The sequence below is a fragment of the Camelina sativa genome, chromosome 8, assembly GCF_000633955.1.
Source record: "Camelina sativa cultivar DH55 chromosome 8, Cs, whole genome shotgun sequence".
Lineage (NCBI taxonomy): Eukaryota > Viridiplantae > Streptophyta > Magnoliopsida > Brassicales > Brassicaceae > Camelina > Camelina sativa.
Window position 1 is genome coordinate 23,903,756 of NC_025692.1, and position 15,929 is coordinate 23,919,684.

General features: G+C 42.4%; 2 protein-coding genes and 1 pseudogene across 3 annotated transcripts; 2 read left to right on the forward strand and 1 right to left on the reverse strand.

Moving 5' to 3' along the window:
- Window positions 78-2,698, forward strand: LOC104708239 (putative nuclease HARBI1). Its single transcript, XM_019228904.1, has 5 exons — window positions 78-241; window positions 417-670; window positions 812-1,611; window positions 1,710-1,941; window positions 2,021-2,698. Exons 3-5 carry the CDS (start codon window positions 1,171-1,173, stop codon window positions 2,506-2,508), a joined length of 1,161 nt encoding a protein of 386 aa, XP_019084449.1. The 5' UTR covers window positions 78-241; window positions 417-670; window positions 812-1,170; the 3' UTR covers window positions 2,509-2,698.
- Window positions 3,205-4,695, forward strand: LOC104708241 (annotated as a pseudogene).
- On the reverse strand, window positions 4,782-5,797 carry LOC104708242. Of its 2 annotated transcripts, XM_019229179.1 has the most exons (4): window positions 5,669-5,797; window positions 5,416-5,529; window positions 5,297-5,308; window positions 4,782-5,214 (listed from the first exon to the last, which is right to left on the reverse strand). In XM_019229179.1, exons 2-4 carry the CDS (start codon window positions 5,456-5,458, stop codon window positions 4,901-4,903), a joined length of 369 nt encoding a protein of 122 aa, XP_019084724.1. In that variant the 5' UTR covers window positions 5,459-5,529; window positions 5,669-5,797; the 3' UTR covers window positions 4,782-4,900. The 2 variants fall into 2 exon arrangements, with proteins under 2 accessions (XP_019084724.1, XP_010423084.1); XM_010424782.2 differs by having other exon boundaries at window positions 5,297-5,527; window positions 5,670-5,797.

Consider the following 15,929-nt stretch of genomic DNA (forward strand, 5'->3'; position numbering starts at 1 on the left):
TGTTTTTCAAATAATCGAAGATTAAGTAATTGATTATTCAACTCAATTAGGCAAATTAAAGGTATATGGTATACACTCAATTTTGAGATTTAGGATAAGGTTCTGGTCCACAATTAGAGAAAATATGAGTTGATCGGATATTTAACTAATGTGGACGCTTTGGTTAATCTCTCACTCTCTCAGGCTTTAAGCAAAAGCTTCTTCCATCTTCGTTTTCATCGTCTTGTTTCCGTTTCTACATGTAAGCTTTGTGTTCATCGAAATCAAACCCTAGTTGCTCCTTGTCTTTTAAGATGAAGAATCCAATTTTGTTGTCATGTATCGAGTTAAAAAAAAAAACCCTAGCTATCGAGCTTAGAGGTTCGTTCATTGTTTTGATTCTCTTACGTTGAAGCTTTTTTGGTCTTTTTTTGAAGGATGTCTGGTGATGATGAACCTTTCTCTGGCTCTGGAGATGAAGTTAACGTCACTGGTGGACAGAACAAGCGTACACCTTCTAGTTCTGGACCAACAACAACACGCAAGAGAGGTCGCAAGGCTTGTGGCGATGCAATTGTTGAAGCAATGCTAGAAATCGCAGCAGCTTCCAAAATGAGGGCAGCGGCATTGACCAAGGACGTGGATAGATTCTCTATCAGCAAATGCATCAAAGCATTGGATGATTTACAAGGTGTTGGTCAACATACCTACTTTCTCATTTCAAAAAGTCATTCGTTTAGCAGGTCTCTTATTATCAGTTGTTTCTTTAAACCTTTGGGCAAAATAACATCCGTTAGATAAATTAGTTAGTTTAATTGCTTTTTATTGTTAGGTTTTTCTTTGAGATCCGATGAATCTAGGCTAAACGGTGGTGTTGAGATTAGGGTTCCGAGTGTGGTGGTGCATCAGATCTGCATCCGGCGAAGGTTCTTCACGGTGATCCAAACTTTGCGACGAATTCATCCTTTGATGAAGGAGTTGTGAAGGCGTTTTCGTTGGCCTCAATCTCTCTGTTTGTCTCTGCTTCTGTTGGCTTAGCTTATGTGGGGTTCTTTGCTTTCATTTTACTTATGAATGAAGATATATTGTCACTAGTAGAAACTTTGATCATATGGAATTGCTCTGTTATCTTTGGCTCTACTTTCAGATTCGTCCACTAGTAACGAAGATTTTGACATAGAATTGGATGAGATGGAATTAGTTGCTGCAGCTGCTGGTTACTTGTACTACCACAGTTGTGTAAATCAACCTCAGAGTAATTCGCCTCCTACGATATGTACATATTTGAAAGCCTTGCTAGAAGGACCTGTTAAAGATTGCAGGGAACTGCTTCGGATGGATAAGCATGTGTTTCATAAGCTATCTGAAACGCTTCGAGGGAAAGGCTTGCTGCGTGATACTCCTAGTGTTTTGGTAGAAGAGCAGGTTGCTATATTCTTAAGCATCATTGGCCATAATCAGCGAATCAGAGTGATACAAGAGAGGTTTCAGCGTTCTGGTGAAACCATTAGCCGGCATTTTAACAACGTGCTAAAGGCGGTTAAGTCCTTGTCACGTGAGTTCCTTCACCCACCATCTCTGGAAACACCTCCCGAGATAGTCAATAGCAAAAGGCTCTATCCATATTTCCAGGTAATGAAAGTATCTAATCATCATTAGAAACTCTTGAGTTTTGGAACTGTGATGCAAAGTTCTTAGTTTTGCTTTGTTTTATACCCTTCTTAACTCAGGATTGTATCGGAGTTGTAGATGGCTTGCAAATTCCTGCTCACCTTCCTACAAAACACCAGCCCCGGTTTCAGAACAAGAAAGGCATACTTACTCAGAATGTGCTTGCAGCTTGCACTTTTGATTCACAGTTTATATTTGTCTATCCGGGATGGGAAGGCTCTGTTGAGGATTTACACATCTTAAGAGCAGTCCTAGACGATCCAAACCAGAATTTCCCACAAGCTCCCAAAGGTTATTTTTTCTAACTTACATCCAGCATATCCCTTGAGATTTCTACGAGTCCCATCTCAAGTTTGCTCCCTTTTTCCAGGAAAATATTATCTTGTCGATAGAGACTATACAAACACAGAAGGATTCATTGCTCCATACCCGGGAACAAGGTACTGTCTCCATGAGTTCCGTGGTGCAAGCCAAATGCCACAGAACGCACATGAGCTTTTCAATCACCGGCACATGTCTCTAAGCAACGTTATTCAAAGACCATTCAGCATGCTGAAAACCCGGTTTCCAATCCTGATATCGGCGCCTCAGTATCCGTTCCATGTCCAGAGGGATCTGGTGATTGCTACTTGTGCTCTACACAACTTCATTAAAAGGGAAGACGGGATTCACGACTGGCTCTTCGCTGCTTGTGCTGAAGATGTTGGTCCAGTGGAGGAACCGTATGGACAAGAGGAAGAAGAACTGGAATTGCTGCACTTGAATTCTACGCCTACAGATATTGCAGCTGACTCTCTACGAGACTCCATTGCAATTACTATGTGGGATGACTTCATGCACAAGTGGGAAGGATGGTAATTAGTTAACTATGTGGAATCATTTTATTTATATAGGTGAAGCTCAACGAGGGTCTTTTGGTAATTAGAATGAATGTTCCATTGAGTTTTTTTTTTTTTTTTTAAGAAACAGATTTGTGTGAATTTGAATTTGAATTGGCTTCTCTTTAGAAATGATTGCAGATTGAATTAGATGATGATGTTTAAGGATTTTGTATTGAGTAGGTGTTGGTGTCTAAGTCAACGTAACCATATTAATATTTTCTTTAAAGATATATTCCATAATTTCCATTAATTATAGATTTTGTGAAATAATTGAATAATCAAATAAGTGGTTCCATGTTTTCAGAAACCAAATCTTAACAATTTTGATTCGTCATGCCAAATCATCTTCGTTATAAATACATAAGTCGGATTTTATGGTTTCGCTTCGTTCCTTCTTTCGATGGCTTTTGGATTCTGAATTTTCGAAATTCTCAGTCGCCTTTTACGGTACTCCACATCTTTCTATCTGTCTTCTAATTACTGAATTCAAATATTTTTGCTTTTGATGATTTGTTACAATATCATTGCTTTTGGGTTTATTAGTAATACGATCTGCTTACTTGCTTACTTACTATTATTATTAGGGGAAAAGAAGAAATCGATTTCTTTTGTTAATGACCAATTTAGATGTCTAATCAGTTTAATTTATTGTATGTTTTGCAGTTTGGTAGTGAAACTTTTTTAAGCTTAATCAAGAAGAGGAGGAATGGATCAGACGACTGCTGTTGTGAAAGATGCATTCGATCGAGTTACTAAGAAACAGAATCTGCATCACTCTGTTTCTCTTGATGTGATCGATCTTGCTTGTGATACAATCCAAGATACGTTGCATCGAATCCAATTAGGTAACAACAATGGTGTGGAACCTGAATCTGTTCTCGCCGAAAGCTTGATGCCCTTCTCCCTACTATCCAGCTTAAGAGATCACAGAAGGAAACGAAACAGAGTCTTGACAAGTTGGTGAAAGTTTTGGAGAGTTTTTACCATCCCGACATATCTCTAGCCTGCAGAAGCATTGGTTTCGATATCCGTTTGGTGAATAAGATACTTATCCAGCATTGTTACAGAAAAGGGTTGTTCGAGGTTGGTGACTGTCTGGTTAGATCTCAGTCAGTTGAAATCAAGCAAATCGTTGAGTCAATGAAGCTCAGAAGAAACATTGAGCCAGCAATGAGAAGGATCTCTGCCAACCGAGGAAAGCTGACGGAAAAGAGTTCAGAGGTGGAGTTTAAACCCATTAGTTTGAAGTACTGTGATATGTTGAGAGAAGGGAACCGTGATGATGCTATGAAGTATGCAAGAACCCATTTCCCGAGATACTGTTCTGGCCACCTACGAGAGATACAAAAGCTTGTGACTTTTCAGATATGGATTGGAAAACTTGACAAGTGTCCTTATGCAGAGAAGCTGGTTGATGTAATGGCGCCTTTGAAGAAAGAAGAATGGGAAGAGATGAAACAGCTCCCTGTTCCTCTGGAGTTGGGGAATGAGTTACAGTTTCACTCGGTTTTCGTTTGTCCAGTGAGTAGAGATGAGAGCAGCAAAGATAACCCGCCAATGATGATGATGCCTTGCCGTCATGTTATTAGCAAGCAGTCAGTGATGAGACTCAGCAAGAACTGTGCTTCCCTCAGATGCAAATGCCCTTATTGTCCTGCACAGACCTCATCCCATCCCCAGCTAGCATGCAGACAGTTATTCTTTGGGAAAAACACGAAAAATACGCCATCTAATTTTTTTTTGGCCGTTTAATTCTTCTAGTTATTAAATTTCCCAAAAAATACCTGGTTTAATTTCCGTTGTTTTTAAAAACCTTCATTTTATTAATAACGGTAGATCCATACTTACGACATAACGACTGTTAACTCTAATAACAGAAATATTAACCAGGATTAAACTATAACCTCACGTGGTTAACTAGAGGGAACTAAAGACATTGTTACCCTCTTCTTCTTCCCCCAAATCGATTTCGAGTTTTAGAACCCTAGAACCCTAAAAGCGATTTTTCTTCTCAAACTTCAAATCCTGAATTCCTTTGATTGCGATGATAGTTGCCGTCTGAGTAGTTGCGGTTCTGGTTGATTGTTTGGTGTGTTCGTTGCAAGAATCAACTGATAGATAAGGTATGAAACCACTGTTAATTTCAATTGTAATGTTTAGGGTTCTAGGGTTCTAAAACTCAAAATCGATTTGGGGAAGAAGAAGAGGGCATCAGTGTCTTTAGTTCCTTCTAATTAACCACATGTGGTATATTTTAATCCTGGTTAACATTTTTGTCATTAGAGTTAACAGTCGTTATATCAACCAGCTTATTTGAAGATTGTTCAAATGAACAATAAGATAAAAATGCTTCGTTCGAGCTTTGGTGACTAATCGTCAGAAGAATCATAATCAGAATCGTCTTCACTTGGAATATAGCCCATAGGATATCCTCCAACAGCTAAGGTTTCCCAAAGCCAAACTTCACGTACAGTTGCAACCAAATCCTCTGATGATGGAGGACGAGGGAGTGCCAGGAAAACATTGTGGGGCTTCGCCTCTTTCAAAAACTTAAGAGCCCTCATGAACTGAGTCTGTTCTGACACGTCTCCAATGATCAGCAACAAGTTTATTCTTGAGCGATTTTCGCCTGCCTCGCATAACAGGTCCACTAAAATCTTTTTACGTCTCTCATCTTCAGCTTCTGAATATATATATAAACGCAGACCATCAAAAGATATGGTAAAACTGAGGGAGAGAGAGGGAGAGAGAGAGAGAGTCTTCACCTTTAGAGTCACCTGAAGATGCGTGCATCAAAGGAATATAAGGACCGCTAGGCCTACTATCATCCGTTAGAAAATAATCACAATATGCCCTAAATTCTAGAATGTGTGTAGTTGGATACCCAATATTCGATAGGGATTTTTGGACGTTGTTCCAAATATCATAACTGTCAAGACCTTCAGGGATCGGGCATGCCTTCACGTCCCAGATTATAACTGTTTTATTAACGTCGCCTACGAGGCCGAGATGTATATACAGTTACAGTTATGAAGAGAGGCAAAACAAAACAAAAATATATAGAATAAAACACATCTAACGCTTCATCAAGGGCAACAAACAAATTTCGAGTTACAGATAGATAGATAGAGATCTTACAGAAGAATTTTAACATGGTGTCGATCGGCCGGCAAGAATTTGTCTACTCGAGAGAGAGAGAGGAGAATTTAGGTTTTAGATCTGTTTGGAGGCCGCGGTGCGAGACTTTGAGGGGTTATTTTTTCTGTTTACTTGATCTCCCAGTTTCCAGAATAAGATATTAGTAGGTTACCGACATGGATCCAAAAGGCCTTTTCTGTACTTTTTGTTACGGCCCAACAAAACCTATGTTAAATATATCTCTATTCTTTCCCCAAAAATAGAGCATTATTTTCCTTCAATGTATTACTCTATTTTCAACTCTAAAATAGAGTTAGCTTAAAAAAAATAGAGGTGGAAATAGAGTTGCTCTATATATAGAACAATCTTATCATTTTCTCTATTTTAGAGTAAATTATAGAGTAAGGTTGAAGCAAATGTTGCTTTATAATAAAAATTTGATTCTAAAATAGAGTGGAGTTGGAGATGCCCTTAAACCAACAATCTTATCTTCTTAAAATTTTTATTTTTACTTTATCCCCATTATAATAAAACGGAAATACACGATATTGTTTTGTAGACTATATAATTTTAATAAGTTGGTTACAAATATGTTATACATTAATTGATAGATTAATTGGTGACAAATAGGTTATACAGAAAATCTTAAAGAGAATATTCTAAAGAATCATATCATCTAACTTACCATATTAATTTCCTTTATTAAATTATTCATCAAATAAAATCATTTGATATCTAACTTAACATATTAATTTGTTAATTATCATTATACTTCACCTCTCATTTTTATATATGATTATATTTTGTGAAACAAATAAATTATCATATTATTTATTATAATTAAAAAATAGTTTTATTTCCGGATATAACATAAGCTGAATTTTTAAAAACAAATATAAATTGTTTAATCTATAAAATATTCAAGCTTTAGTAATATTATTCTTTAAAAATAATATCTATTGAATTAAAATTTTATTGAGTAACGGGTCAAAATTTGACTATTTAAATTCAATTTTATATTTTTGTTGAATTTTATAATTTTATATAATATAATAAACTTTAAATAATTTATTTTGAAATATTTTTCATATATTGAAACTTGATATAAAAGTTAGAAACTATAAACACTCTAAATTGATTTGTTATAGCAATGTCAATAATATGTCACTATAATATGAAAGAATTTCATGAAACCAATTATATTAAAACAAAAAATATAACAATATATTAAATTACTCATAATATAATAACTCGCTTTTTAAAAAACACATTTACAAAATTATGTCTTATAATGACATTCAAGTCATGATGTAAAATATATATTGTACTTCACATATATAACCTAATACAACATATTAAAATTTTGTTTTAAAATATAAAATATACAAAATTTTGTATAAAATAAAATTTAATCAGTGTTATAGCACAAGTACTTATCTAGAATCATTAACAATATAAAAATTACAAAATATGTGTCTTTTTTCAAGCCAACATATTTAGCATATGATTTTATTGCATAATGTTTTATTCAAAAAACATTTAAAAACAATCACATAAATTTTATTTTATATAAAAATTACAATATAAATAAAATGAATTTCAATCCGTGCTCTAGCACGGATCTTAATCTAGTTCGCTTTGATACAACGTCAGTCGTCAAATCAGTCAATGCCACAGAGCTATTGTTAAAAGAGAAACCTCACATCATGTTCAATGGAGCCACTCATTTAAGTTACTCAAAATTAAACTAATTATATAATTAATATTAAATTAATCAAAGTAACCCACTTAGAGCATCTCCATCAAAGTATTTAATCAAAGTTGCTTAAAACAAGTTTTATTAATAATTTTGAAAAAATGAAATTAAGAACTTTTTAAGAAACTTTATAAAATCCATTGATGGTTCTTAAATTTGGAATTCTTAAACTTTACTTTTCTATTTTGAAGTACAAATATACCACATTTTAGTGAAACTAGATGCATTGCCTTCTTTGTTGATGTATGAAATCGACAATATAAATGATAAGAATATAAATGGGATGAATCGGATCTGGTCCTTTTATTTAACGAAGAATTCAATAGAAGAATTTACAGAAAATGACAATTAGGGAGCTAAGCGCTTAATACGAAAATAATAGCTCTTATCTCTCTAATTGCCCAAGAAAACGTGGATCCCTTGATCTGACAATGACATCTGATATATATAGTGGGCCAGTGACCTAGGGTTTCTTCTGTCTCTCTGTAAAATGATGATTTTGCCCATGCGGCCTGTTTGGCTAGATCCAAGACTTCAAGCCCAAAACTTCCTAAGATCTTCTGTTTGGGCTTCTGTAAATGTTGGGGGGCAAAGCCCATATCCAACATTCTTGTTCACTGCTTTTTCAAAGGTCGAGCTTTATAATTGGGTGTTCTAGGTCTCTTGGGTTTTAAACGAGAGTTTTGCGTGTTTTGCACGTTTGCGTGGTGCTCAGCGCGTGGCAAGGTAGCGACGTTGTGCTCAGTTCGCGGAGTATTGAGTTTAGCTCGTGGAGTATTGTTCTCAGCTCGCGGAGTGTTGTGCTCAGCTCGAGGAGTGCGTGGCGCCAGTGCGTCTTCATTTTGTCCGTGTCGAGGCTCAAATTGTTGTCTATGATGCCTTTCGTGGTCACTCCGTGCTTGAGATTCTATGTGCGCCGCTTGACCGCTCATCCGACCCAGGGTTCTTCGTACCGCTCGATCAAGTGTGGATTGACTGATAGTAACGCCTCTACGCGCGTGGCTAGGAGGGGTGACGCCGTCAGCTGCACGATCAAAAGGGATAGCGCCATTGGGTAGGCCATTAGTCGGAGCGACACACGTAGCGCCTACGGCTTCGTGGTCGATTGGATTGTCGCCTACGGTTGCACGTTCCGAAGGGGTAGTGCCATCGTCTGGGCCATTGGTCGGAGCGATGCGCGTAGCGCCTATGGCTTCGCGGTCGGTGAGTGTTGCGTTTTCGACCGCAGCTGATTAGGTCCTGTTGACGCCTTGGGGTTGGTTCACTCTCGCACGGGTGCACCCCCATATGGTATGCCTGGGAGACACGACGCGGTCCACGGAGGAGTCGACAGCTTCGTTGCTAGAAAGATCGTTGTGAGACATGCTTCTTGTTTTCCGAAAACGCCTTGTCTTCAAATTCTTTTCGTCAAAATGCAAGGATTCCGTTTCAGCCCCACGGTGGGCGCCAAATTGTTGATGTATGAAATCGACAATATAAATGATAAGAATATAAATGGGATGAATCGGATCTGGTCCTTTTATTTAACGAAGAATTCAAAAGAAGGATTTACAGAAAATGACAATTAGGGAGCTAAGCGCTTAATAAGAAAATAATAGCTCTTCTCTCTCTCTAATTGCCCAAGAAAACGTGGATCCCTTGATCTGAGAATGACATCTGATATATATAGTGGGCCAGTGACCTAGGGTTTCTACTGTCTCTCTGTAAAATGACGATTTTGCCCTTGCGGCCTGTTGGGCTAGATCCAAGACTTCAAGCCCAAAACTTCCTAAGATCTTCTGTTTGGGCTTCTGTAAATGTTGGGGGCAAAGCCCATATCTAACATTCTTGTTCACTGCTTTTTCAAAGGTCGAGCTTTATAACTGGGTGTTAACAAGACCTTGTCTTGTCTTGTGAAGCATGGTAGTTTGTTTAGGATTGAGAAATTACATGAATCAGTGATGAGGAGGACAAAGTTTCAGTATTGTCTCAAGTCATTGGTCCATTGATGGTTCTTAAATCAGAAATTACATGAAATGACAAGACTCTCAAGTGAGTGATGAGGAGGACAAATTACACCAAACACATTGTCTGAATTTCACAAAGAAATATGAAAAACAAATATGTAGTAGGATAGGAGGAAACAAAAACAAAACACAAAAACCAGAAACTAATCCATTTGCTCAAAGATAAATAAACCAACCAAACTCTCCTCCCTCATCTTAAAACCCTCACATCAATCTGACCTTGAGTTGAGTCCAGGAACATAATCACCACGATTGTAGCAATTCAATCTCTGATTGAACGAAACAAACCATTGATTCCCATTGGTTCCGGTTAAGCGAGTCACCGACAAACATCAACCTCTTGTTCCTCAGCTTCTCAAGCAACACTTTTGCTCTGAATCTTTCAATCAAACCAATCATAAAACACAAACAATTATTGAAAAAAAACTAAATCAATCAAACAATAAAAGTTAATTAAACAGAGCATCTTGAAACTTTACTTTGGTAAAGAACAGTCTCTAGGTTGCCATCTCCAGTTCTGATACAACGAATCTTTCCTTCCGTTTCTTAAGCAAGTCACTTGTTCTGTCAAGAACTCACACTCTTCCTCTTTGTATAATGGATGCATCTTGTTATCGAACACCCACTCACCGGTGAAGAGATCGCACTCTTCCAGTGGCACGTTCTTGATCGATTCTTGAACATTCTTTAGTGTTGGATATGGGCTTTGCCCCATATGCCAACTCGGCCCAACAAAAACTCACCAGAGATCTCGGGATTTCACGCAAAAAACCTTAGAGTGCCCTAACTCTATATTCGCCTATAAATAGCTCGAGACATCTATTGGAAAAAGGATCCAGACCCTCGAACAATACCCAGAGAGCAATACTTTGCGTTTGAAACCGTTATTGTTTTTTGTATAATTCCTTTTAGCTTCTGAGCTCGTCATTATTAGCTTGTTAGTTCTCCTATGAACTGACGAGCTCAATCTTGACTCGTTTTAGTGACGACCTCACGTTTTTATCGTTAATAAAAGAACCAACTTCACTCTTCCCCCGAAAATCTTTATTTACTTTGTGTTGTGCAATCCCCGGTACAAACAATTGGCGACCACCGTGGGGCGAGAGTAGAACGCTCCTCTTTTGACGTTCAAAACTGACGGTCAGCACTCTCCCAAAAACTCGTGACAACATGGAGAACTCATAGAACTTAAGTGAAGAAGAAACTGTTGCGTCCATGTTACCAGAGCCCGGCACACCAACCACACCTCTCGAACCGCAGCTACGGAGACATGTCGGAGCTCGCACACTCCCATTTTCCGCTTACCATAGCTCGCCCCAATGGCAGGAAAAGGCTGACCTAGAATTAGGATTCGCCAACCTCCGGAGCATCGCACATCGTCCCGCCGACCTCAACTGGCTGAACACTTTGGAGCCTTCGCCGATCTCACAACAGGTAGTCTCATCCCTTCGGCATCCGACAACGGAACAAGGCCCCCCTTGTCAAGGTAGGCATCCTCCTCATCATGAATATCGATCGATCCCACCATCCTCGAATCAACAATCCTCACTTGACGATTGCCGACCTCACCAGCGTCGAGCAATCGCACCACATCCTCTCGATCTTCCATCTCAAAACCGGCGCCACTGACCCTAAGATCGGCATCGATCTCACAAGGGCGAGCACCAAAAACTCCACGCCCTACATTGCCGATCTCAACTACATCCTCAAACGTGCCGACCTCACAAGAGGTGCCGACCTCGGTCACCTCCCACCGATCTCTCTCGATCACACGAGAATTGCCGACTTCTCGACCTCCTACCTTGAGATCGACGTCATCAGAATCGGCATCTTAACAATGAGCGACCTCACCACTAGCATCGTTTGTGCCAACCTCGCAGGAAGTACCGATCACAAAATCAGGGCCGACCTCACGGTCAACGATCTCTCGCCGCAACAGTCTCCAAAAGGACCCGTCACCTCTTGCCAACCTCCCATCATGAGATCGGCGTCGCCACCATCAGAGTATGCGTCGTCGCTCTCCCGCGAATTGCAGACCTCAAACTGCCGATCTATGAGCTCACCCCTTCCAACCTCGGGACCAATATGCCGCCCTCCGAGGGTGATCTCAACTGAGGATTTACCTCTCGCACATGCGGCGACCCCGGTCCTTGGAGAGCCGATCTCATCCTCGTTTCTCTGTTTGCTCCTCTCGATCTCACCAGGACAAACGTCGAAACCAGCAACAATCAACCTCGATGATCTCGCTTGAAGACCGCTGGCCACGTCACAACCGAGCTCATCACCGCCGACCTCACGTGAAAACCATTCTACCGCCCATTAATCTCGTATTGCGAGATAGGAGCTCAAAACGCCGATCGACAAACCTCTTGCCGATCGCGGATCTCAAGTTTGACTTGCCGAGCTCTGGGTTCGTTAACTCCGCCGATCTCATTACGCCTACCGGTGCAGCAATCCGACAAGCCAATCCCAACCGGAACATCATGTATCGCGGAACATCAGTTTGTTTTAAGGAAATCGATAGCTATATGAGCTTAAGTAGCTAAGCTACTAGCTCAAATAGCTGGAATACGAGCTGAATGAGCTGAACAAGCTCGATGAACAAGTAGTTCAGCTGCGGACAGCTATCGGCCAGCTATGGACAACTATAGGCCAGCTGCGGACAGCTATGGATCAGCTGCGGACAGCTATGGATCAGCTGCGGACAGCTAGGCCAGCTAGTATCAGCTCGTCCAGCTAGCGTCAGCTTGACTAAGCTCGACCAGCTGGACTGTGGTGGACAGTATCCGGGCCAGCTGGGAAGCTCGTGGACGGTCATGGGACGGCATGACCGAACATGCATGGCCGGATAGGCACAGACGGACAGGCATGTCCGAACGGGCATAACCGAACGGCCTTGATGGACAGGTGCCTTTTGGAGCCTAGAATTCGGCCAGGGCACTATAAATAGAGGGCAAGGCCTTCATTCCAACACACCATCATCCTTCCATCGTCCATCTAAGGCTAAGAAGAAAAGGGGGTGCGGCTCGGCAAGTTTACTCGTCCGAACTGATGCGCATGCTACCTCTCTATCAAAGGTACGATGAGACGAGCGACGGTTCGGCAAGCGGGCAGATCCGATCGTAGGATAAGCGGTGGTTCGTCCGTGGAGATCATAGTATTGGACTGATCAAAAGGTCATCGACGATCCGCGTCAATGGACAGATCGATCGGGAGTTGACCGGTGATTCAATCGCTAGTCGGATCGGGCGATCATAGCATCGACGATACGAGCTGTAGGTTGGATTGATCGGTCGGGTGGTAAGCAAGTCAGTCGGAAGTATCGGCCCAGGTTTGTGGTTGATCAGCGATTCGATTATGGGGTCGGATCGTTGATCGGACCTGGCTCTGATACCAAGACCGACGAGTTGATTAGGGTATTAATGGTATGACTGATGGGTCATTTTAACGGTACGTCCGATACAGAGCTTTGGGTACGTAAGTGGTTCGGGAAGCCAAAAGAGCAACCGTTCACCGTGCACCGAAGGGACTATATGTCCCCATCCCTAATATGTGCAAGCCAATGGGGTTGGTTGGTTGTATGGCTAAGCACAAAGGGATGGGTCAAGGTTAAAGTTATATTCCGCTGCGTAAAGGGGTCTACGAAGCAAGGCCACGAGCCAAAGCCTAGTGACCGAATCAAAGGATATTCGGCCGGGAATGGGGCCGAATGGAAGCCGTGACCGCGGACACTGGGACGTCCGGGTCGGGGTCTTTCACATCACCTCTCGCATAAGTAGCAACCTCATCCCTCTGATCTCTCAACACCACGAAAACCTCAAGATCTGCCGAGCAAATCCAGATCGCCCTCTCGATCCATGTCACAGCGGTCTCTTCCTGACCTTGCATTACCAACACCGCCGCTCTTGATGCGACCAAGACTGCCGCGCGCCGATCCCAACTTAGAAAACCCTCTTCCGTCCTCCAAAAAATATCTCGCGCTGATCCCGCGCATGCCGACCACAAGAAGTCCCTCCACACAACGACCTCACACTTTATCTCTGCATCAACAAACCTAGCGTCGACTAGCTCATCAACAGTTTGCAATTTTCGGGTAAAGGCCACCGAGCATAAGACTAATCCCCAACAACCTATGACCGACAACTGCTCTCATCAGGACTATTCAAACATGCTCACAACCACCCATCTAAGAGTCGGGTTCACGCAATGGTCTATCCACAACCCAAACAATGGCCTCGCAGCTCGACATCGATGACCAACTCGCAGCTCAACACCGAAGATCAACGGTGAGTTAAACATCATGATATCATTAGTTTCAAAAAAAAAAAAAAAAAACGCTCGACATACCGAGCTCATCTGTTCTTCAAAATAAGACATTTACGACAACAAAAAAAGTTACACTCGCAAGAGTACACTTAGTCAAATAAGCTCTGTCGAACGAGTCCCTCTTAACGAGTGTCCAGCTTCTACATCATCACCCTGGCTAGGTGTAAAATTTAAAACGCGTTCCACATGGATGCATCGGTGAAATAATCCGCACAAAGAAGCCAAGCCCAGTCTCGCATTCAGCTAGCATGCGGTCAAGTTTGAATAAGCCAAGTTCTTACTTGCACACTCTTGCTGACCTCGGGGCACCCACAAGGTAAACCGGACACCAGGGCCGCACCTATAAGGTACGACGAGCTCATCTCAACTACCACCCAAAAACTTGGTATAAGCCGAGAGACGTCTCGCCCCGTAAAATACATCTCGATACCAAGCAAAAAGCCGAGCATGTCTCGCAGCAGCTTGGGAGCGCCTGAACTAATAAGCCAAGCTCCAGCTTGCATGTTCTTGCCAACCCCGAGCATCCCTAGGGTAAGCCGCACATAAAAGCCGCACCTAAAGGTACGGCGAGTCCATCTCGCCTACCACTTTACTCCGGTAAAACACAAAGCCGAGCTGCATATCGAACATATGCTTGTATCCCTCACGCTCGATGACCTAACACTCGACACTTTCGCGCTCAACGCCTTACGCTCAATGCCTTCACGCTCAACGCTCTCGCACTCGACGATGCCCTTACGCCCAATGCTCTTGCACACGACGTCGCCCTTACGCCCAATGCTCTCGCACACGACGACGCTCTCGCGCTCGACGACGCCCTTACGCCCAATGCTCTCGCACACGACGGTGCTCTCGCGCTCGATGACAAACTTTCACGACGCTTTTGCGTTCAAAACCATCAAGCTTGATGCTTTCATGCTCAATGCTATCACGCTCATCGCTCTCGTGCTCGACAATACCCTTTAGCTCAACGCTCGAACTTGATGGCGCTCTTGCGCTCGACGACGCTATTATACCTGATGACGCTTCCCTTCACGCTCGACGATGCTCTCACGCTCGTCGTCGCCCTCACGATTGACAACACTCGCATACTTAACGATGCTCTCATGCTTGACGACACTCCCGTTCGCGCTCGATATCCTTGCGCTCGACCACCTCGATGCCCTCACACTCGATGATCTCTCGCTCGCCAACCTCACGCTTGCGATTTTCACTCTCGTGTTCGCCGCCCTAACACTATGCTCTTGCGCTCGATTACCTCACGCTTGCCAGACTCTAGTTAGCCGCCCTCACATATGCTCTCGCGCTCGCCTAGCTCACGCTTGTAACCCTCACACACTACGCTTTCGCGCTCACCGTCCTCATGCTCGATGCTCTCGTGCTCAATGCTCTCGTGCCCTTACGCTCGACGCTTTTGCGCTCACCGTCCTCATGCTCGATGCTCTCGTGCTCAATGCTCTCGCACTCAATGCTCTCGCACTTGCCGCCCTTATGCTCGACAATCTCGAACTTGCCGCCCTCACAATCGATGCTCTAGCGCACGCCGCCCTCATGCTCGAACCTCGATGCTCTCACGCCTTCACGCTCCCACGCTCGACGCTCACTCTCATGCTCGACGCTCTCATGCTATCTACCCCTACAGCTTGATACCCACCTCAAGCTTGGCGCCGAGCAAGCATATGTTAAGACTCGAAGTACGCCCACCGATCGCAGAAATACCTCGCTCGCCGGACTAAAGGGGGGACCATTGTTGGATATGGGCTTTGCCCCATATGCCAACTCGGCCCAACAAAGACTCACCAGAGATACCAAGAAACGGGCCAACCTCTGAGGACAATCTCGGGATTTCACGCAGAAAACCTTAGAGTGCACTAACTCTATATTCGTCTATAAATAGCTCGAGACATCTATTGGAAAAAGGATCCAGACCCTCGAACAATACCCAGAGAGCAATACTTTGCGTTTGAAACCGTTATTGTTTTCTGTATAATTCCTTTTAGCTTCCGAGCTCGTCATTATTAGCTTGTTAGTTCTCCTGTGAACTGACGAGCTCAATCTTGACTCGTTTTAGTGACGACCTCACGTGTTTATCGTTAATAAAAGAACCAACTTCACTCTTCTCCCGAAAATCTTTATTTACTTAGTGTTGTGCAATCCCCATTACAAACATTT

Bases quoted from the DNA above. Each gene is read 5' to 3' on its own strand.
- LOC104708242 (XM_010424782.2), bottom strand. The intron at 5,215-5,296 runs GTGAAGACTCTC...ATATATATTCAG, and splicing joins ATCTTCAGGTGACTCTAAAG to AAGCTGAAGATGAGAGACGT.
- LOC104708239 (XM_019228904.1), top strand. From the start codon at position 1,171: ATGGAATTAGTTGCTGCAGCTGCTGGTTACTTGTACTACCACAGTTGT. The intron at 1,612-1,709 runs GTAATGAAAGTA...TTCTTAACTCAG, and splicing joins GGCTCTATCCATATTTCCAG to GATTGTATCGGAGTTGTAGA. The intron at 1,942-2,020 runs GTTATTTTTTCT...CCCTTTTTCCAG, and splicing joins TTTCCCACAAGCTCCCAAAG to GAAAATATTATCTTGTCGAT.